Source organism: Dreissena polymorpha, chromosome 14 (assembly GCF_020536995.1).
Source record: "Dreissena polymorpha isolate Duluth1 chromosome 14, UMN_Dpol_1.0, whole genome shotgun sequence".
Lineage (NCBI taxonomy): Eukaryota > Metazoa > Mollusca > Bivalvia > Myida > Dreissenidae > Dreissena > Dreissena polymorpha.
In genome coordinates, this window is record NC_068368.1 from 66,091,762 (window position 1) to 66,114,680 (window position 22,919).

A 22,919-nucleotide genomic window follows, 5' to 3' on the forward strand; every position below is an offset into this window, starting at 1 on the left:
CGCGCTATTATAACACGTTCGACGAACTGACTTCGCTTTACGTTGACGGTAAATGTGAATGCATTGACTTCCTGAATGGAAAACTATACGTTTCCTTTCTATTTACGTCACCGTCTAGGATCGACGTCATGACGCTAGATGGCGTGGTCGTAAAGCGCTTGACACGTGACCAGCAGGGCGCTCCACTATTAACGTGGCCAGATTACCTGACAGTTCACGAAGATTATATATTCATTACCAACTACTGGAACAACACGGTTCTAAAGATATCGCCGGAAGGGGAAACTGTAAAGACTTACGTTGACTCGGAGCTACGTTGGCCTCGCGGTGTGACATCAACCGGTGATGGCCACATTTTGATATGTAGCCGCCATACAAATAATGTGCATCTCATGACGACTGAGTGCGAGAAAGTGGGCGTGGTCCTAGGCCCAAGGGACGGGCTTGTTGGCCCTTGGTCCGTGTGCTACTGTCCGAAATCGCAAACGATATACGTGAGCAGTTACAGCAGGAAAGACAATTCGAACAACTATCTACAAGTATACCGATTCAAATAGTGTTGATCGTATTTTTATGTGTCAACGACTCTTAGTTATTGTATCAACACATGTGTATGCACAAACTTGTAATTTTCAGTCCACTGTCTCAACAACTTTTTGTTGGGAATTAACTGATTGTTTGTCTTGTTTATATTGTGTGTGTAACGGTTTTAAGCAATTAAGGAAAGTAATTAAGTAAACCAAATCGCAAATTATTTTCCAGAAATACTTTTTCTAAAAGCAATTCCACAAAGAGCGTCCAGCGCACTTTTATCTTTGACTATTCGAATACGTAGTGAAGAACGTTCGTCCTTGTACAAATCCTTTATATTTATAAGAGTTACGGTTGTAAACTCATGCACAATATCAAGCATATTTTATGTAAGCATTGCTCAGGAAATACAGAACTTACTTAATATGCGTTAAGTGTCGTCCAGATAAGCATTGCTCAGGAAATACAGAACTTAATTAATGTGCGTTAAGTGTCGTCCAGATAAGCATTGCTCAGAAAATACAGAACTTACTTAATGTGCGTTAAGTGTCGTCCATATAAGCATTGCTCAGGAAATACAGAACTTAATTAATGTGCGTTAAGTGTCGTCCAAATAAGCCTGTGCAGTTTCCACATGGTAATCAGGGACGACACTTTCTGCTTTAATTTGTTAAGGAGTCTCTTCTGAGCTGAAAGTGTCATACCTGATTTGCCTGCATATGCTTATCTGGGACGACGCCTGAAGCTCATGCATTAAACACCGTTTTCACAGAGCGAGGCGCATATATTTTGTTTTTTAGATCTTGACGCGTGTATCTTACATTCTTCTTCAAATATATCCATTCTGTTAATAAGCTGTTTTCACAACGTATAAACGACTACATACATGTATAGTTTGATAGTATCACATTGGTCTGTGCGACTATTGATTTCCGTTATTATCCAAATTAACATATTAAACCATGTATTTTTTTTACAATAACTAAACATAAACAAATTGGGTATTCGTTGTTCATGTTTGTTTTAATCTTTTTAAAATATGTATTATGATGTGCAATTTATTTATACATCTTTGTTTTTATCTTAATATACTCTTTCTAAACGCATTATTGTTAGCTCGATGAGATATTGCGACACAACCTAGAGAATATGACTGAAAAAAGAGCTATTAAAAATATAATCGATCAAACATTTACCAAAGCTTTAAAATCGTACTGTTTTAATTCAATGGACATAAACTCATTATAAAAACAACAACAACATCGCCGTTGTCGTCATCGTATGTTCGGTATATTCACTGACACATAAACTTACTAATTGTGAGTGCAGTGACTGTCTTAATATACATGTACATGCATTTTGAAAAAGTTGTGTGTGTGTTTTCAATGCAAATAAAACAGACAGATAATATTTTTTTTTACCACGGTCGCATTTTCAAACTGATATGGATTTATTGATTTGATTACTGCACAGAGAGTCTGAAAACGGTCAAATTCATGTAATATTGATTTAATATCAACATTTCTTAATGAGCACACGAGTTAGACAACACTTGCCAAGTTCCATTTTGTCTCCGGAAATTTATTTACAAGCGTGCGCCCGCGTGTCACCCTGGCTAAAGCGCCGCGAGATGTGCGGGGAACATTATTAGAACTTCATCGGCTAAATTAATCACTAACCACTGCGACCATTGTCCATGCTGCGAACCGCAGTCATGGCAGCTAATCACCTGCAATCATTGAACAACAAGAATAAACATTTTGCGGATCCGCGAAGTAATCTGCCATCAAATGACCACCGAATCCAATTACTATAAAAACAGGTACGAAAACTCTTTTCATCAAATATTGACCGTCGAAAGAGACCAATTTGTGTTTTCAATAGCGCTACCTTTGTTTTTCGCACTTACCGTAATTTGCTTAGGTCACGTGACTCAAAACATCGGTCAAGTAGCGACGATGGTCTGCGTACCTGTTGTGAACCAATCAGAATCAAGTGTCCGATTACGTCCTTCTTTAAACGCCGCAAAAAAGGAATATTTATGTACATATATGATTTTTGTAAATTCTGATATAACTTCAAAGCATGCATAGAAAGGCAGAATGACTTTAGCATAACCTTTTACGTTTTATATCTTAAATAAAAACAGCATTGGTGTCTGAATAGCGACTTCGCAGTTTTGGATAAGTTTTGCACATATATTCAAAATATACGCTATAAACATACTTTGCATGTGGCGAATTCGCGGGCTGATGGACTGGTGTTGAGAACTATTTGCACATTTTTTGTGTATCTTAGTCAGGAACGACACTTATCTGTGAACAGTGTCAGTCTCGATAAATACACAAAAAAATCATCAAAAATGTTGCGCTCCGAGGGTATAAACTGTGAAATACCCATGAATAATTCATTTTCAACTTACACGGACTTAAGAAGGTATTCCACGAGTGTGGATTCATATACCGGACATAGCGGATACAACAGCATTTCTCCCAACTTTAAAAGCTACGAATGTAATTATCAATCCGCTTCGGACTCCGGGGTGGCGAATTCCGATGCGGTCTACGAGCAGATAGGAAGTGGCGGAAGTGTCGCCGCTTCTCAAATCGTGCGCGAACCAGAAGAGGATGACGGTCAGTCGGCTCACGACGAATTCCTGTCCTTCCGCAAGCAGAGCGCCGCAGTTTCGCAAGTCGGAAAAGAGGAGCATCCGACATACGCTGCGTGCAAGAAGTACCCGATGTTCCCGCAAAAATCGCAATATTCACTCGGTTTTCAAAACTTTGCCAGCGGACCGGACTATTCAAAACACGGCTACAATGGAGGAAGCGCGCTATATCCGGTACCCTTTCAGCGACAGAGCGCCGTCTACACCATGCCGATGTACCCAGAATCGTTCGGCGCCAACCAGCCGTACTACCACGGCGCCATGTCCCCCGCAATAGGCCACTCACCCCCCGGGATGCTGCCGATGGGGTGCGTTCCTGGCATGCCCGGGGGCATGGGGTTCTATCCTCAGGGGAGCGTTTGCGTGTACCTGTGTAACCGGGAACTCTGGGCGAAGTTCCATCAACACACGTGTGAGATGATCATTACGAAGCAGGGCAGGTGAGTGTTCTCACACATACGGGCGATTTATTTATTGTAGGGTCCACCAAACCATTCGTTTACGTAAACTGTCATATTGTGTTTTTCGTTCAATTTGACAGTGCTCTAAATCTTATATGGTTTCTTGGTTCGAACGGAAAATAAATTAAGATAGTATCTAAGTTTATGACATTTAGCAGTACACATGCGCACACTACAAATAAACAAGATAAAAACTGGTCAACGACAAAAATAGCAACACATCACAAATACTTTCTGTTGCGTTCAAGGCAATATTGGAGCCTTACAACACTAAAACTAAAATCATTTTAACGCTTTTGTACTGCTAAACAGCAACAACTATGCATCAGCATTACTGTATTAATATATATAAATGCCTAATTAAATAGGTTTGTTGAATTTTGAAAAACGTCCGCACAGGCTAATCAGGGACGACATTTTCTTCCTAAACTTGATTTTTGCTTAGAACAGACTTTCTTGAAACGAAAAATATCATAAAAGCGAAAAATGCGGACTGCACAGGTTAATATTATTTGACAGACAGACAGTTTATTCAGACTAATACACAAGTACATCGTCTCCATATTAAAGTATACATATTATTTTTTGTCACGTAACTATGTATAACAAAATACATAACATAACGTAAAACAGACATTTTCGAATACACATACTAATTAACTATCAACGCGGTAATGAAATTATTGAACTGAATAATTTAGAATCGCATTCCTTATTACACGAGTTTCTTTGATATATTTAAATACATTATAAATAACTGTTATGTCACATGAAACTAAAAGATTGTGGACTTTATACAGATATGTTTATATAACATTTACGGCTTATTTTTTTTCCTTAAATCTGGGACGACATTTCACGCACATGCCCTTTTCACAGAGCACGGCGCATGTATAATCGACAACAATAAGCAAGCCCATTAACCAACACTTCTTCTCTCCGGACTGACAAACAAAAGAAAACAGTTCTCGCTTTCTTTTTTTCAAAACATTAGCTACGCGTGTACGTACTTTTGTTTGGTTTATGTATTTTAAAAGATAAGCAAAATAACAATTTTCATTCAAGTGATGTTTTATTGTTTTCGATGGCATAAATAGTATTTAGTTTCATAAAAAGCTTTTGAACAACTATGACCTCCCCAAAAATTTAAAAAAAAGAATGTTTGGGTTTACCAAAAATATGTCTGATGATATATAAAGCAAAATACGTAAACTCATGTTTTTCGTCAAAGCTTCTTTTGAATTTCTTATATAAGGAATATAAATCATAGCTTATGCTTAAAAACATGGTATACAATAATAATAAAGTCTTTACCCCTAAATTATGTGCAATAAACCCTGAAAAATATGTAATATGGACGAAATAAAATTGCACGCCATAATATACTAGAGAATTGTACGCTTAAAAATATATAATTATAATTATAAATATGATAAATATAATTATAAATAGACTCCCTTTAACGAGGTGCGAATGAATGTGATTGCTTGATATTCATACACAATCTGTGAAATTGCTTCTTACGGCTAATACGGATTATCTTTGCTTTTCGGGTCTTGTTTGATTTCAACACTGAAGACTCTTATGCTTAATTATGCCTTTATTTCCACTAATTGGTCTCACACATTTCAGCATGATCTTAAACTTCGGTCGTAACCGGATTACATCATTGCGCAAAAGATTTTTGTCGAAAACGTATGTCGGCGGAACAACGCCCGTGCGTCATTATCCGTCGCAAGGTCGCCGCAACCGACTCAAGTGACAATGGCGCAGTGGCTTATTTGGTAAATTGACAAAATTGAAAGAAGTTGTTTCAGATTCGCAAATTTTCGTTTTCGTTATGATTTTTGTGAGGGAACAGTAATACTGAACATTTACCATGCTCTAAAATGTATGCATTTTTTTACTATTTAAAAACCTGAAAATTATAAAGCGTTGTAGAGCGAAACGATTGAATAATTTGGAGGGTTCTGTTGTTGTCGTTATATTTTGTGAAACTACGAGGATTGCTCACATAAAGTATAAAATACATCGTTCATCGTATAAGAAAGGATGGCTGAGTGATCTAATTGGTAGACTTCTTACCCTGACCAGGGGTCAGTAGTTCGCGCCCTGCTGAGGGTTACTTTTTTCTTTTTTTTAAATTTTATTCGTGATTTTTTAACTGGGGCTTTTAGATCCAATTTTTACGTTTATCAATATAAAGCATTTAATGACTAACTTCAAAACTTGCAAAAATCTGTGAAAAGGTTCCTATAAACCTGCATATTTTAGCTCGATTGAATCGAAATCCTCTGTCTTATTGAAACGCTATTGAGTACGTTTCATGGACAAGAGCCAGTACTTGGTATATTTGGGGTGGAGTGGGGGAGAGAGATCTAAAGAACGTTCCCACAGTGGGGATCGAACCCTAGACGGACATCATATCCATTACACCACGGCAACTTAAGATAGGTTTTGCGTAAAAAAAGTGTAATGTACACCGTGTGCACATCGTACGTCGAACATGCAGGAAATTGATTTTGAAATTTGTCGAGAGACAAAACGTGTCTTTTCGCATTACGGTAGACGTCAATTTACTAACTTGCATTACTCGCAAATTGACAGCATGTCTTCAAAAGACATCATGCGGTCATCGAAAGAAGATAAAAGTTGAAGCACGTTAACAATTCGTCGATCGAGTTTTTATTTGATTTAAATTTTATCGTATTTTTGCGTAGACCCACTTGAGTGGTTTTGAACATTGACAAACGTAAGTAAACGTTGGTAGTTCGCGCGCCGGCCTGATGGTTCCCGTGCGTAATGCATAAGTGTTAAAAACGCATGTTATTATTATTATTACATTTTTAATTATTCGTGTATTATTAATAATTATTTTTATTATTATTATAATAATTATTATGATTTATTATCATTAATAATAATAATAATTAGTATTATTATTATATTTTTATTATAATAATTATTATTATTATTTATTTTTATTTATTATCATTAGTGTTATTGTTGTTGCGTTTATTATTCCGTTTGTGATTTTTTTCAAAATGTTTTGGTCGACGGATTTCGCTTTGTAACAATATACCAAAATACCAATACTTCGTATTTCACGCTCAAAACTATGTGCAAACTAACTGCTAATATACTTGTGTACAATAATAGATATAAGTTCGTGGTGTGTGAAACACAGCATTATTAAAATATTAGCAGATATGTATGTGTTTCGCGGTTTCGGCATTGCTAGAACGAGTTGCACGACCCTTCTAAAGACCCGTCACAAATATCGGCCACCAGGGAACAGTCGTTCCCAGGGAATCAAAGAAAATTATCCGCCCCTATGCGCTCCTTTGGCGACACCCGTGTCGTGGGAAAAAAGAAACAGTTCTAAATAACTGAAAACAATAAATTGGTAGAGTTAAAAATGGAAAAAAACAAAACTAGACTGTCTTTTACTTAATGATTTGTATACAAAGTCATCGACATTAATGAAATATTTGAATTGTAAGTATTTTTATTTTACAGTTCACTTAGTTATGCGTTTTTAAACTTTATATAAGGGCCGTGCACTGTGAAAAAGCGATTCAATGCATGTGCGTTAAGTGTCGCCCCATATTAGCCCGTGCAAACTGGGACGACACATTCCACTTTATGATACTTTTCGTTTAAAAGAAAGTCTCTCCATAGCAAAACTAAAGTTTAGACGGAAAGTGTCGTCCCTGATTAGCCTGTGCTGAATACGCAAGCTGATCTGGGACGACACTTTACGCACATGCATTAAATCCCCTTTTGACAGAGCGCGGCAATATAAATATTATTATTTTGAGGATAACGCACTTTCTGTAAACAAAATATTCCTTCAGTAAATATTAAAAAGACATTTATTCAATAATAAATTTTTGAACACAACATTCAAATGTTTTTTCTCCATAGTGACCAATAAGTTGTCGTTGTTGTGTTATTTTAAGTATAAAAGTGTATGTAATTTTTATGTATACATTATTATTTTTTAATTATTTAGACTGAATTCGTAAATTATTTAAAAAAAATTTATATACGCGTTCAAACAAATGAAAACATATTGTTTATAGAAAAATATTACGAAAGAAAGTAGTATTTCGGAATGTTCCCCTTTGAATTATTATAATCATAATCAGTGCAGTAATACGCATGAAAATATATCATCTTTAACAAAATGTTTTCACCGAAAACTCAGAAGAAAATGTTGGTGAAAAAACAACAACAACACGACAACCTATCTCCGAATTTTCCTCAAAGCATGGTCATTCGCGTACAGCCATATTCCCAAATATGTGGAAGATAACTCATTAAAACAATATTATTTGTATTATAACGTTTTAAATGACGTAATTAATAAACTATTTTGAATATGAATTTATCAATCAGATAAAGTATTATATCAATATTATTTTCATTTATAACTACTCATTGAAAATGGTTATATCAATTATTTGTGCTTAAGCATGCATACCTATTTCTACTCTAAATGTGATAGTGGAAATACGTACATGTTTCTTTGCTGAGATAAAGACACATGCCTCGGTAATTAATTTAAACAGTTACTTACTTTCTAGGGCCTGGTGGTTCAATACTAAAACGGCCAGTTAAGGTTACAGTCTCTAAAATTCAAACACAAACAGAATTAATTTTTCATATCAATTTTATTATCAATCAGGTGCACATTATTCGGAGATTGCATAACAATGGACACATATATTAAAGGAATTACAATTACGTTGCATTAACCCATTTATGCCTAGCGTCTAGAAAAAAGGCCCTGGCAAACAGCGTAGACCCAGATGAGACGCCGCATGATGCGGCGTCTCATCAGGGTGTGCGCTGTTTGCTTGAAATAATTTTGTAAGTTAAATTCTAAATATAGAAATAAATAAACTATACATCCCTTATTTTGGAAATACATTGATCCAATTTAGAAGGATGGAGAGTCCATTAGGCTTAAATGGGTTGGTGACTTGATATAAAAATAAACGGTTGTGAGCTGAGCTTTGTGCAACCAGGCTCTGGTCGATTGAGCGATGCATGTTACAATTTACCCATCGCTTTTTAGGATTGTAAGTGTACAGCAAAATGTGGTCCACACCTGCACATGAAGGTCTCATTGGCAAACGTGCACTGGTCTTAAAGATAAATAATTGTCTTGTTCTGAGAAAATTGGGCTTAATGCATGTGCGTAAAGTGTCGTCCCAGATTAGCCTGTGCAGTCCGCACAGGCTAATCAGGGACGACACTTTCCGCTTAAACTAGATTTTCGGTAAAAAGGGACTTCTTTAAACGGAAAATACCATTTAAGCGGAAAGTGTCGCGGACTGCACAGGCTAATCTGGGACGACAGTTTACGCACATGCATTATGACCAGCTTTCACAGAACAAGACACAACTGGAAGGTCACACGGGTATGTCAATCAAAATGCATGTACACGTCAAGAGGCTGATTAACCTGTAAATTAACTTCGAAGTACACACACATGAAAACTGCGTGTATGTTTCAGGCGGATGTTCCCAACCCTTCAGTTCAGCCTGACGGGACTCGATCCCCACTCCCAGTACAACGTGTTTGTTGACATCGTGCTTGCGGACAACAGTCACTGGAAGTTCCAGAACGGACACTGGGTGCCTTGCGGTCAGGCGGAGCAGCTGCCACAGAGTGAGTCAGCACCAGTATCAGCACCACAGCCACAGTCGACACTACAGCAGCAACCACACTAAACAAATAACAACACGTCAGATAACAAAAACAACACTTACTACAATGTCAACTTTGGCAACCATCACCAGCAGCAACATCGCAGCAGCAAGACTTACATTTACAACAACACCGCCAATAACAACAATACATGTACCAACTACAAATTCAACAACTGTTTGTTTTCTTTGCCTTTAAAATATTGCATTCCTTTACACACATGACCCATGATAATGTACTTTTATACAATATTTGCAATCAAGTGCACTCGCACATGCGCAAGTTTTTGTTTGTTTAAGTTTTAATTCTATATTATACGTAGTAGTTATTGCATCGTTTTTACGCCGAAATATTTTATGTGTAACAATACCTATTGGGAAAAGACGTTTCACTTAATGATATTTTAACAAACCGTAATATACTTTGACCGTGTGACACTCAGCGGGTGCAATCTTGCGGCCGGTCATTTCGTCACCACGGTCCGTTCGCAGTGCTTTCATTAATGTCGTAACAAATTAAGTTAGATGTAAATATGGCACTCATCGCGATGATGTTTAATTATTGAAGTAAGAAAATGACACATGCTCCCGCTGTTGGTGTGGCGTCCGAGTGGTCAATTTTGGTTGTATAATTAGTCGATATATGTTAGAGGCAGTGACAGGAATGTCCGTATAGAACTGCAGATTTTTTCTAATCTTGAGTCATAATTGATAGACATGCATTAACCATTTACCACTTAGATACGTATTTTCACGCATGTGTAGTCCCTTAAGAAAGTTAAATTTAATTAAAGACCTGTCTTACAAGATAAAAGTTTTGAAGGCTTCATATCCAACCCTAAGATACCGACGGACAGCAAACAGTATAAAACCCAAACAGACTGCGAGTTGCTCGCAAGCTGTTCTGGTTTTATGCAGTTTGAACATAGCCATTTTCACTTTGCTTTTTATGGGAGAAAGGATTTACACATACAATGTACGCGATAAAAAAAGAGTTTGTATATGTACAACTTATTGCTATCTAAACTATTTTATACGTCTTTGAACTATTTTCTACGATTCCAATTAAAATTCACAACCCAACGAGTCAATTGAAATACAAACATATAATGGGAACCGGAAGTGTGCATAATCAGTATAACAATAAAGATTCGACCATTGTTTTGAGTTTCAAATTCGTACTAGGCAAATATAAACATGTTTCACACAGTTAGATATATAAAACTAAAAGTATGATATGAATATAGAAGGGTTGAGTGCAAATAGAAGAAGCGTGCCAATCCAGCTCTTTAAATAGACCACGAAATCACGAGAGTTTCGTGTGATGACAAAAGCGTCGCAGATATACCTGTAAGTGTAATCGCTTTAACTGCCACTGATTGGTAACCATGGAAACACGAACTGTTTTAATCACAACTCTGCTACAGCATTCACATGTTTCATACCTTTCATAAATAGCAGTGACCGATATAATGATAACTGCAACTTGAAAACAATTGTTCTCGACAATTTGCTTGTCTAACTCTGTATGTAATTATAGGTTTCGGTAAAGCACCTGTCCGTATTAGTGTTATACAGCCTGTTCCGGGCATGTAAATAATATGTAAATTAATTCACAATATTATTCAAGTCAATTATATGGATATCACGTGACTAACGATACCAAAATCTTGCAAAAAGTTCGAAATTATAGCAAGACAAAAATATATTGCATCCGTGATCTAATAACCTTTATTTGATTGATTATCAGATATTCTGGAAATAACCCATTCGAAAATATAATTGGCAGACGTCATACTGCCAAAAAAACAAATTTTTGTAAATGACATCGCAGAAAAAATTGTAACGCTTCCGACCTTCATTTACAAGTGATAATAATGCTTACTTTACAGATAAGTGCGAATGTTGATGTAAACATATTATTAGTAATGCAATTGATTAATCTCATCCCATGTAAAATATCCCACGTCATTTTATCCTTAGTTATTTTAAGTCTTGTCATGTGAAAACTTAATTCAAGGGCGTAAAGTGTAGCGCAAGGGACGACACTTTACACCTAATATGAATTGTCGGTTCGAAAATATTTCCTCTAAACGATCACATCCATAAAAGCGAAATGTGTCGTCCATGTTTAGCCTGTGGAGAATGCACAGGCTCATCTGGAAGGACACTTTACGCACATGCATTTAATCCAAGTTTTACAAGATCGAGTTTCATATAACCATGTGACTTGTGTACCCACAGATGGGCGTGTCTATCTTCACCCGGACTCGCCCAACTCTGGCGCCCACTGGATGAAGCAGGACATCGTCTTCAGTAAGCTGAAACTTACCAACAACAAGAATGCCGAGACCGGACAGGTCAGTGTTTGATATGAGCTTTGAACTGTGAAAACCGGCTTTATTTCGTGTGTGTTATGTGTAGTCCGCACGGGCTATTCAGAGACATAACTTTCCACGTTAGCTTAAATGTTGCTAAGAGAAACTTCGTTAAAACAAAGTTACAATAAAAGTGTATGTTGTCATCCCGGATTCGCCTGTGCGGACAGCTTAATCTGGTGCGATACTTTACCTACAACAAGACAGGACTGGTCAGTGCGATGTTTCTTTATTGCTGTTCGTTATTGTTTTGTTAGTTGTTCTCGTAGCGAAGAGCTAGTGTTGTTACTGAAAATTTGAAGTCAGTTCGGCTTATCTTCGGAAAGCCTACTACCCGCCACACCTGCCATATCCGCGCGATAAAGTGTTGTATAATTTATGCAAGAGGTTTGAGTTCTCCAACTATATTCATTCACAAATGGAAACGTTATGTGAATATCATGTTAAATGGAATATTTGTGAACGGAGCTTATATAGAAAAGAATCAATAAACAATTGTTTTATTATAAGTGTCGCGGAAGAAATTATTTAATTATTTATGAATAATTAAAATAGTCCACTTACTGTTGCCTCTTAATGACGTAGTGCAGGTCATTCATACTCCGAGGCTATTAATAGATTCTGGAAAACAACGCAATAGTATAAGTTTGGCTTGTTTATATTCTCAATTTATAAAACGTTAAACATAAGTTCAAAAATAACTTCAGGGATACGATAGACTACAACAATAATGCTTCATAATCGCTAAAACCGAATATAAAAAAACAACAAATAAATATACCAATAAATATCTTTTCGTAATCTCGTTCATGCTTCTTCAGCGGGGTTAAATTTGATATTTACGAGAAACGTTTTTTTGTTCTTAACATATAGCGGCGATCATTTGTATTTACGGGGTGCTACCAACGCAATAGTAGAATGTAAAGCTTGTTTATATTCACAGTTCTCAATTTATAAAACGTTGAACCTGAGTACACCAATTACTACATGTATACTATAGACAACCTCAAAAATGCTTTATAAACGCTAAAACTGAATATTAAAAAAGAACTAAATATAACAAGAAATATCATTTTAAAAGGTAAATGCTTACTTTGAAATAAAGTTTGCAATTTACGTTTCTAAATAAATAAACTGAAAACAAAGGTTTAACTATTGTGTTTGTTTTCACTTGTAAGTCGCATATTCACCGCATGAAATGTGTGTTGTCAGTGCCAAACCACAATTCAGTGTAAGTAGATGAAATTATACAACGGTAGTTCACATCATATGTGTACTCACATGCCTTATTATGAGTATATTTCTTCACTATCGAAATATATCGTATGTTAATTTTTTATTTAAACGCAGTTTTCTTTCGACACATTTAAATCACACTTTCATAGCCGCGTCATGCGTTTCGGCCAGCGTATCTTAAACCCAATATGTGCATTTGTGCAGTCTGGTCAGAGGCGATGCTGTTTGCTATAAAATCACTCAATGTGTTATGGTCTTATTATGTTTCTCCTGACCAGACTGAGAGATGCGCAGGCCGAATGGGCTATACATATGATGGGCGCATATGGAATAAGACCCATTTTCGCATAACGAGGGTCATTAAAAATCTCATTGCGAATTGAAAATGGCACATTGAAGAACATTGCTTTTCGATACAAAATTGAATTCAAAAAAGCAAACTTGTATGCAAGGGCAGCCTATCAAGGCGTTCAGGAACGATTTCCAGAACGATTTCTGAGCGAGTTCGGCAAACATTGTGGTTGGATAATTAAACTATTTTCCTCTTATCGTGACACTATACTGTTTCGGTAATGTTTGTTTTCTCGTCTTGAAAACAAAACTGTGTTTATCGATAGTTAATCGTATATTCCCCGGACGATTAAGTGAACGAGTACCCTGAAATTCTGGGTTTTAACGCGTAATTGTAACTTGGTCGCAATTTGTGTCGTTTGAACATACAGAGTGTAGTCCGGAATTTCTTACACTGAACAATGCTACATCCTTTGCGCTGAGCACAGACACCGTGATGTAGCCAAAGTTCAGAGGTTTTATCTCAAATCAGCCTTTGAAATATTAGGAAATATTCATGCGTGTCTGCTGGCGTTAAGTAAGTCATTCAAGGTGAAAAACTGGGTACAACAGCTACGCCGAAAAAGCGCATTAGTGCTCTATACCTATGTTTAGGTCAGAGTTGTTGACACCGTGTGAACTGCTAGGGTAACAAGTAATGCATAATCATCAAAGTACGGGTTAAGAGGGCTGTCTTTATGACTACCTAATTCGTGAGTATAAACTATTGCTCGCAGATTTATTTTTATTGATTTTCAGCAACTATCTTATTGTATATTTTGAATTTGTATATGGTGTCACAAATGTAAAGTTTTGTACACGGGATTTTCATCATGAAATGATATTCTTAGTGAGATAAGTATTCGATATTCCAGCAATATTCATTTAATATGATAGTGGTTGCAAATTGTCTTTATATTCAGCTCTCATTACCATTTTCATCATGATTTCTATGCTTTCAGAACGTCCAAAAAGGGCGATGTTGTTGTTATTTTGTCGAAGTTATCTCTATAAAGTAAATAGGATGAAAAAGTGCACACAAATCTCGACCCGTTCGTTATGACACACTCTTTCTGTATAAATTTGAATGGCGTGTGTTCATTCAAACTTGCGATTAATTTTGAAAAATGAATTAATTGCGTCTTAAATCATGCAATAGAGAACAACTTCAGTGCCTTCAGCGCTTTGATTTAATCTTAGAGGGATGGTTAATCCACAATACCAATTGTGAACTGATTTTATTTATTTTACCGCCATCCAAAAGCTACAAGCTGCAATCTAAGCATAGATAATACCATCAGCTTCTATTCGCTGCTCGGGGCAGCAGGCGGTGCTAAACAAGAGTCGCTAACCAATACAGTCACTTTTTCGTATGCATGCTATATTTGCCTTGTGCTGTTTGGTAGTTACAACTGTTAGTACATGTCTTCTTCCTCGTTACCGCTTAATAAAACTGTTTAAGCACTTGTCTTGTGAAAAAAAACTGAACATTGAGTAATTCCAATTTTGAATTGTTATGTTTAATGTAAATTTGAAACGAAGTATTTGTACGATAAACATATATTTTACAGCCTTTGCAAATGAACAGAACACTGGTCGGGCAGATTTGAGAAAAAAATTTGCAATTGAATTGTTTGAATTGAAAATGCAAATATTTTGTTGTTGTTTCTTTTACAAAATACTAGCTCGAGAGTAATTTTTTTCACATATTCAACACGGCAAAGCGATCAGTAATTTCATTACAATTTATTTGACAATACATTCCGAAATAACAAAACGAACTTTGTTTTTATCGTATAGAAACTACTATGGCGAGTCAATTATTGGCAAACCTACCATAAAGATAACAACATTCATCTGGGTCAACCAGATTGCTATATATCACGAAAGAAGAATCGTTCTAAAATACCGTATTTTTTTACAATTATTAGTTTATATTGAGTAAAATATCACGACAGGTATATTACATTACTTAAAAAATGTTGTAAAGTTTTCACATTTTCAGTAATTTGAAAAGTTCAGTTGTTGTCGCTATATTTTGTGATACTACGGGGATTGCTTATATAAAGTATAAAATACAACGCTCATTTTATGAGCATGGATAGCCGAGTGGTCTAAATGGGACACTTTTTACTCTTTTTTACTCCAGAACTCCAAGGGTTAGTAATTCAGGATTACTTTTTTCTTCTTCTTTTTCACCCATTTTATTCTTGATTTTTACTGGAGATTTTTAGATCCAATGTTTTAATTTATCAATATAAAGCATTTCATGACGGTAGTTTGGAACTTTTCTTTTTTCGTCAATCTGTTTGACTGCCCCTTTTAAGTTGTCATACCGATTTACCTTGATGTATTTCAGGTGATTCTCAACTCCATGCACAAGTACCAGCCTCGTATCCACGTGATTCAAGTTGACGCATGCGCACCGGAGGATCAGAAGAGTTTGCAGACACACTCGTTTCCGGAAACGCAGTTCATTGCTGTGACCGCTTACCAAAACACCGATGTAAGTGAAGAAAATGATTTGATTTCATTAATTTAATGCCGAGCTTTATAACTATTTGTTATTATTGGCGTCGCTCTGGAGAGCGGCGACTAGTATGTAATGCATTTTTTTCGCTTATGGGAGGAGAAGTTATTTTACGGATCAATATATATATTTTTGTTTAAAGAATATCTTGCATAGTGGTGATTTTTTGTGTAAATTAGTGTAAATAAGTACTGCATTTGTGTCTATTACATTTATTACAACATTTATTGCCAATAATGCAAAGCTAATTTCTTTAATTAATAACTGATCCACAACTGATCACAGGGGAAAGATTACAGGGACTGGGCAAATACGCGAAACTTTCTGGTTTTGTATAAAAACAAAATATAATCAAAATATATTTATTTTGTGGTTTTTGTAATTTGCTTATTTAGTGGAGAATCAATATAATACGATATTTGACGGCCTATCGGGCAAGCAAGTTTATTGGAAGGCGTAGTGGTACGAAAAGGTACACTAGCAGTACATAAATGATGTCAGCCGGAATAGGTCAGTTGGGAGAGCGTTAGACTGAAATTGTTTACGCAACAATCATCTAAAGGCCCCCGGTTCAATCCCGGGTTCCGGCATGAACGGAACAGTTCGGCGACTGGCAATTTGTTTTAAGTCAGGTTAATAAATTTAATAAAGCTTTATTTTATGTAGACATTTTAAAATCCATTTTACTACAATTGGAAATTTTTAATAAAATTAATGGATGCCGCGTGGTGACAACGTTAATTAAACTTTCTTAAATCACTTAAATGTCTTCCACATATAGAGCGCGAAGCGCGACACGTATTATTGATTGTAACAATGAGTTGCGATAAAGGAAGCAGCTGCTTATCAAGGAGGAGCTGTGTACCAGCAACCCGTTTCCCTAGAGTCGAGCACTCCTCGGAGTTTTTTTATGAACCACATATAGAGCGCGAAGCGCGACACTTATTACTATCCAGGCGAATATGGGCACTTTATCCGACCATACGTCCATAGTTATCTTCCTTACAATTTGAGAAATTTTGAAATCGTTGTTCGAAGTCCAAAATTTTCATCCGATTGTTCCCAAACTTGCACAGGTTTTTTATCAATAAGGACCCAATCCAAACTCTATATGAACAATATCGGACCATAATTACAGAATTATGTCTCTTTGAATTTAAAAATAAGTGAAAACTTCTTGGTTAGGTGATTATGTTAACATTTTTTATCAGATTCTTTCCAAACTTACACTGTCTTCATATCAATAAGCATTTTTACCTCATTTAAATGAGAAACATCGGGACAATAAGTCCAGTTTTTTTTTCTATTAAATTTGACACAATAAACAATTTCCACTTGTTTAAAAGATTTCACAACTTTCGTCTGAATGTTTTCAAACTTGTTATGTGTTTTTATATCAGTATTACTCGAACCCTATTGAAAATGATGAATATCAAAGCAAAACATCTATTATGATCTTTTACTGATTTTCAAAGTATTGTGAAATGCAGCTTCTTTATGCAATTTACAGTTTTCATTCATTTTTTTTCAAACTTTTACAGTGTTTTCATATCAATGAATACTCAACCCCTATCGTAAATGAGCAACGTAAAATAAGTTCAGAATCATCTCCCCTTGAAGTTGAGAAAAATATGAAATTACGCTTACAAGATGAAGCAGATTTTTTAAAACCTACACAGGTCTGTTCCATTAATGAAAACTGCACACGGATGCCAGTAAAAGAAGGACAATAATGTAAATAAAATGAACTATGAAATATTTGGGAATTACAACACAAAATCATAGATAATGGTTAATTGGGGGTTATAACACATCATAAATAATGGTTATTTGGGGGTTATAACACAAAATTATAGATAATGGTTATACCAGTATCTTTTTCTATTTTGTTTAAAATAATCGGCCAATATATTAATATTTACAGTAGAAAAAAATCGTTCCATGTAACTTCATTGAATGCCTTTTACACTGAAATTCCCGACGCCCTTTGATGCTTTGCATCAATACTTGTATGATATATATATTTAACATATTTAATGCTAATCTTGTAATATCATGCAAAAGATGAAAAGGAAGAACGGCAACGAGGGAATCGACCTCCCACATTGACCAGCGTGCCGCCAATATATGACTTTGCCATAAAGCTTCACGCGCATGTGATATAAGTTAGTGGTCAACATTCTGAACAGTTAATGTTTCTCCAGGGCTCTGGCTGTCCCCCAAAATACACGACCACACACAAACTAAAACCTTTCAGTAAACAGTAATATACCGTTCGGTGGACATTGTTGCTTTAATTCACAAGTCGCACCGACTTTCTTGAATCAAGAAAGTAATCTAGTTGGAGTGCGTCTGTCAGATTCCGGGAACTCTTATTATGCAGCCCCGGCACGGACGAACAGAAAACCATTGAAATAAAAGAGCCGCGCTTTGTGAAAAGTGGGTTTAATGCATTTGCGTAAAGTGTCATCCCAGATTAGCATGTGCAGTCTGCACAAGCCAATTAGGGACGACACTTTCCGCCGAGACATTCTTTAAACGAATTATATCATAAAAGCGTTTAGTGTTGTCCCTGATTATCCTGTGCGGACTGCACAGGCTAATCTGGGAAGACACTTTACGCACATGCATTAAACCCTTTTTAACGGAGCACGGCACACATACAAAGTTTTATAGGCTATGCTTAGACTCATAATAATTATTTCAGTAGCAAAGCATATCCTTGAATTTTGTTATTGATCGAAAGAATATGAACCACGTCATGCGAAAATGGATCTTGTGCAACAGGCGGACAGCTTAGCTCTTGACCAGCCTTCAAATTTGCGCATGTCCAACAACGAGACCACCAGCTCATGGGCGACCGTATAATGGACAGCCATTTCCTGAGCAGACTTTTGGGTTGGTCTGAGGCTATGCAGACGAAATATTGAATAAGACCCATTATCGCACGACGCATCGCATATGACCACAAATGCATTATACTCTTCACATTATTTTAGATTACACAGCTGAAGATTGACCACAATCCGTTCGCCAAAGGTTTCCGGGACAGTTTCGACAGGTACAGCTCTGTGGAATGGTGATAACACTTTAAGCTTTTCTCACTCGGATAATTGGGTTTCAATTAAAAAGTTATCACATTTTTCACGCAGTTTTTTTTTATGAAAAAAAGTAAAATGTATAAAATTTAATTGTTTAACAAAAAATAAATAAAGCCTCGGCTTCAAATATATGCCTTTTTCTTTTAGTTTAACACATGTATCAGTATTTCACCCAGTGAAATTTGTTCACTGTTTCAGGGGACCAGAACGCACCACTCCTTCACCACCCAGCTACCAGAATGCAGTGCAAAATACGTCATTTCCGTTCTCCATACCGAGGTCTATTAATTTCGGTCACCGTCATAACAACCAATCTAATAACGCATACCAACCGACATCGTCGAACTCATCCAATCAGCGCAATTCACCCAGCCAAAGCGTAGCGCCGTTTACATCGAAATCGGAAAGTAAACAATTCAACAAATACAACACTTCATCGAGGCACGACCCAAACACAGACACACCACGTCATGACGACGGAAACAGGGTCGCGGAATCGTACACAGCAGGAGCGGTGCTCATCCGAAAAGAAAATACAAACGAAAACGGAAGGCTTGAAATTAAACAAGAGCCATGTGCATTGGTTCAAAACTGGACTGAACCGGTCGAGAATAATGATACCACGTACTCTAATCAGGAACCTGCCGCTAAACGGGTCAGGTACAACGGTAATGTCAGCGACTTATTTACACACCGGAAGGATGATATCGCCGGGCCGACAGGTCCAAACCAGGCTGGGGCTCTGGACGGGTTGGACAATGGAGCACGGTCGTTTGGCTTATCAAGTGCGCCTCTCCAACCTGCTGACTGTAAAACAGAGGACCCAGCGTGGTGAATGCTATTTGGCTTATATGTTAAAAACCGTCCGCATTACATTGTATTAAGGGCATACTACCACCTCTTCTTACTGTATTACGCTGCTAAAGTCTCATTCTCACTGTCTCCGGTTCATATCTACGGAAAGTTACGATCTCTTGTTCACATCTATGGACAGTTACGATCTCCGGTTCACGTCTACGGAGGGTTACGATAAATGATCGAGATGAAAGCATGTCGAGTCAGATGTACAACCCATGTTGCTAAGTGAATATCCGGCATGATAACGGAAGATCCGGCATGGAAATATGCACGCGTATCGATCGAATACAGGACAACAGTCCTTTATCGACATTCTTCACAATTACACTTCGATATCGTCATACATATATGTTAAACGTATATTCTTAATAGATACAAATCAGAAATATACACTCCGATGTCAACATATTCTTTTGTTAGTTAGATGTGATGATGATACATTACATTATGTGCTGCAAAGAGACAAAAAAATACGATACATTAATAACTAGGTTATGGGCAAATGTTGTATGTAGTAGTCAGCAGTACTAGTGTTTAATTTATTTCGAGTGTCGATGTCGTTATTAAGAATTATCTAAAACACAAGTGAATGTTTCATAAGTGTTATTACCTTCTCTATAAATGTGTGGTACTCATCTCTATGAATAAAATTGTCGTAAACATGACCATAATTTCTGCTTATATTCTGAGTCGTCTAATACTTTTCATCGAGCAGCATACCTCACATACTGAGGCAACAAATCTGAATTTAAAAATAAATTTATGGGTCGTGCTCTGTGAAAAGGGGGTTTAATGCATGTGCGTAATGTGTCGTCCCGTATTAGCCTGTTCAGTCCACACAGGCTAATCTGGGACGACACTTTCCGTTTTTATGATATTTTCCGTTTCAAGAAAGTCTCTTATTAGCAAAAACCAAGTTGAACCGGACAGGCTTATATGGGACGACACTTTACACACATGTATTAAACCCCCTTTTCACAGAGCATGGCTAATATAAATTGATGTGGTTTTCATACTTGGGCGTCAATTGCTTTTCCTTTGTTTTTATTGTATTGTTATTGTTATGATAAGGCTATGATGTGATTTAAACTAAGAAGAATCTCCATTTAAAACTTGATTGATATGTGTTTATATATATATCCTTGACAAAATATACGTTTTTATTGATATAATTGCAATGAAATATCAACAGTTCCATATTTGTGCAGCGTACATTCATTAGATACTAAGTAACCCGCTTAACTTTCTAAAACAATTTCAAAATAATGATATTAAGCTAGTAAATGAAAACACGGACAATGTAACAACACACCTTTAAGGTACATACATTACGAAGAATGTTAATCGCCTGTCACAAAGGCTACAATACGTTATCGCTAAAGTATTGTGACAGCTTGATACGATTAAGGTCGAGTACACTCCGTTAGAATGAATCCTGTTTCATATGCGACATTTCACCTTATAAACATAAACCATAACACCTTATAAACATATTGAACATCAACCGGATTTCAGTATTACGATCGAGTTGTTAGACCTGCAATCTCATTTCAATCATCATAAAATGTCATCCTTGTCCAAACTCTAAATAGTAAAATATGGAAGGACATTTATGAATGTAAAGCCGCTTTCATACTGTGAAAATGTCAAACCTGACAATTTTCTGTTTTGAATTCACAACGATATTCTATTTAATGGAACTGATTGAAAAAATATTGTTGATCAAAACTGTCAGTTAACAAATCCTTCATTAAGGCATTGCGTTAAGTCGATTTTAAAAGCGTCTCAACTAATACTAAAATTACTTATTAAGTACTAGTGTTGACAAATAATAAGTGAAACACAAAAAGATATTAAAAATGCGTCCTGCGTTAAATACGTAGTGGAATCACATTTTGCGTTTCAGTGTCTTACTTATTTCCGCATGATAAACCTTTTTTAATTATTTATATGCATCCAGCACATAATTTCGTATATGAAAATGTATTTGTATGGGTGTCATACGTTTACAATTCTGACATATTTTGATTACGACAGTTGACGATTTTAAATTTGATTAATTAATTATATAATTTAGAATCACGTGAATGCTCGGTATATTTTACAAGTAAAAACTACGGTGGAATTGCTAAGAATTTATAAATGGAATTATTTTTTAAAATAAAGTTTATGACACAACATAAGCTCAAGAACAAATAATTGCAATTGTTTAAGTCCATCGATCAGTAGACGAGATGATTGTTAGTGAAGCTTCTGCACAGCTGTTAAAAATTACATACCAACTTACATAGCTGTTAATTTTTCTTAGGTCTTACATTAGGGAAGTTCATATTGATTGTATCAGTTAAACAATGTCGACCTAGCCATGATGTCAATCAATAATGTATCGTGTTATTTCTTAAAAGTTGACCCAGTATTTGTAAAAATATTGCAAGACATATACATTTCCAGAAAGGAAATTTATTTCTGCGTTGAACGAAGATCGTGAAAATCGCTGCAAAATTGATGAAGTAATGGCTGTAAACGATGCATCCCGTTTTCGGATGATTTCGAGTAGGATATTTGTTATATATATATTTAACTTATTTTTTTTAAGAAAAGTTGATATTTCGTTATAATATGATTACTTATCATTCCAAAAGATGATTTCACTAATTATTATTATAGCCACACGCTAACCACCTGTGGCTGGACATACACCTTTAAAAAACACTATGCAAATTCAAGTACTTATGCACTTAATTGATTGTAAACAATGACGGTTGAAATCCGTGCGTGGGAATTTTTCTGGTAACCAAGAGCGACGTCAACGTTCATGACAAACCTGTTTATATGACATTTATTTATTGAATTTTTCCAACTTGATTGAAAATTATGTTTTATGATATTTTAATACCTGTAGTAGAAGTAGTTGTTTTCTCAACGAGGAGTACAATAGTTGTACAGTACTAGAAACGAGTACTTGTAACTTTCAGGTTTCTCTTTATACCACAGACATTATATAGTCATACAATGATACATATGTGTTTATAGAAATTGTAATTATAGCATGGTAAACAGACTAGAGAAATCTGAAAGTTTCACGCACAGGTCTGTGGCAATGGGGGT

General features: G+C 36.0%; 1 protein-coding gene across 1 annotated transcript in view; it reads left to right on the top strand.

Moving 5' to 3' along the window:
- The window catches only part of LOC127857444 (uncharacterized), a 21,087-nt gene extending 1,299 nt beyond the window's left edge, over positions 1-19,788 (top strand). The window contains exons 2-8 of the mRNA XM_052393840.1: positions 1-539; positions 3,104-3,639; positions 9,186-9,340; positions 11,623-11,738; positions 15,682-15,828; positions 18,852-18,931; positions 19,152-19,788. The exon at positions 1-539 is cut by the window's left edge and continues 198 nt beyond it. Of these exons, the coding sequence (XP_052249800.1) occupies positions 1-539; positions 3,104-3,639; positions 9,186-9,340; positions 11,623-11,738; positions 15,682-15,828; positions 18,852-18,931; positions 19,152-19,788 (2,210 nt within the window). The remainder of the gene's footprint in view (positions 540-3,103; positions 3,640-9,185; positions 9,341-11,622; positions 11,739-15,681; positions 15,829-18,851; positions 18,932-19,151) is intronic.
- Positions 19,789-22,919: the final 3,131 nt, after the last annotated feature.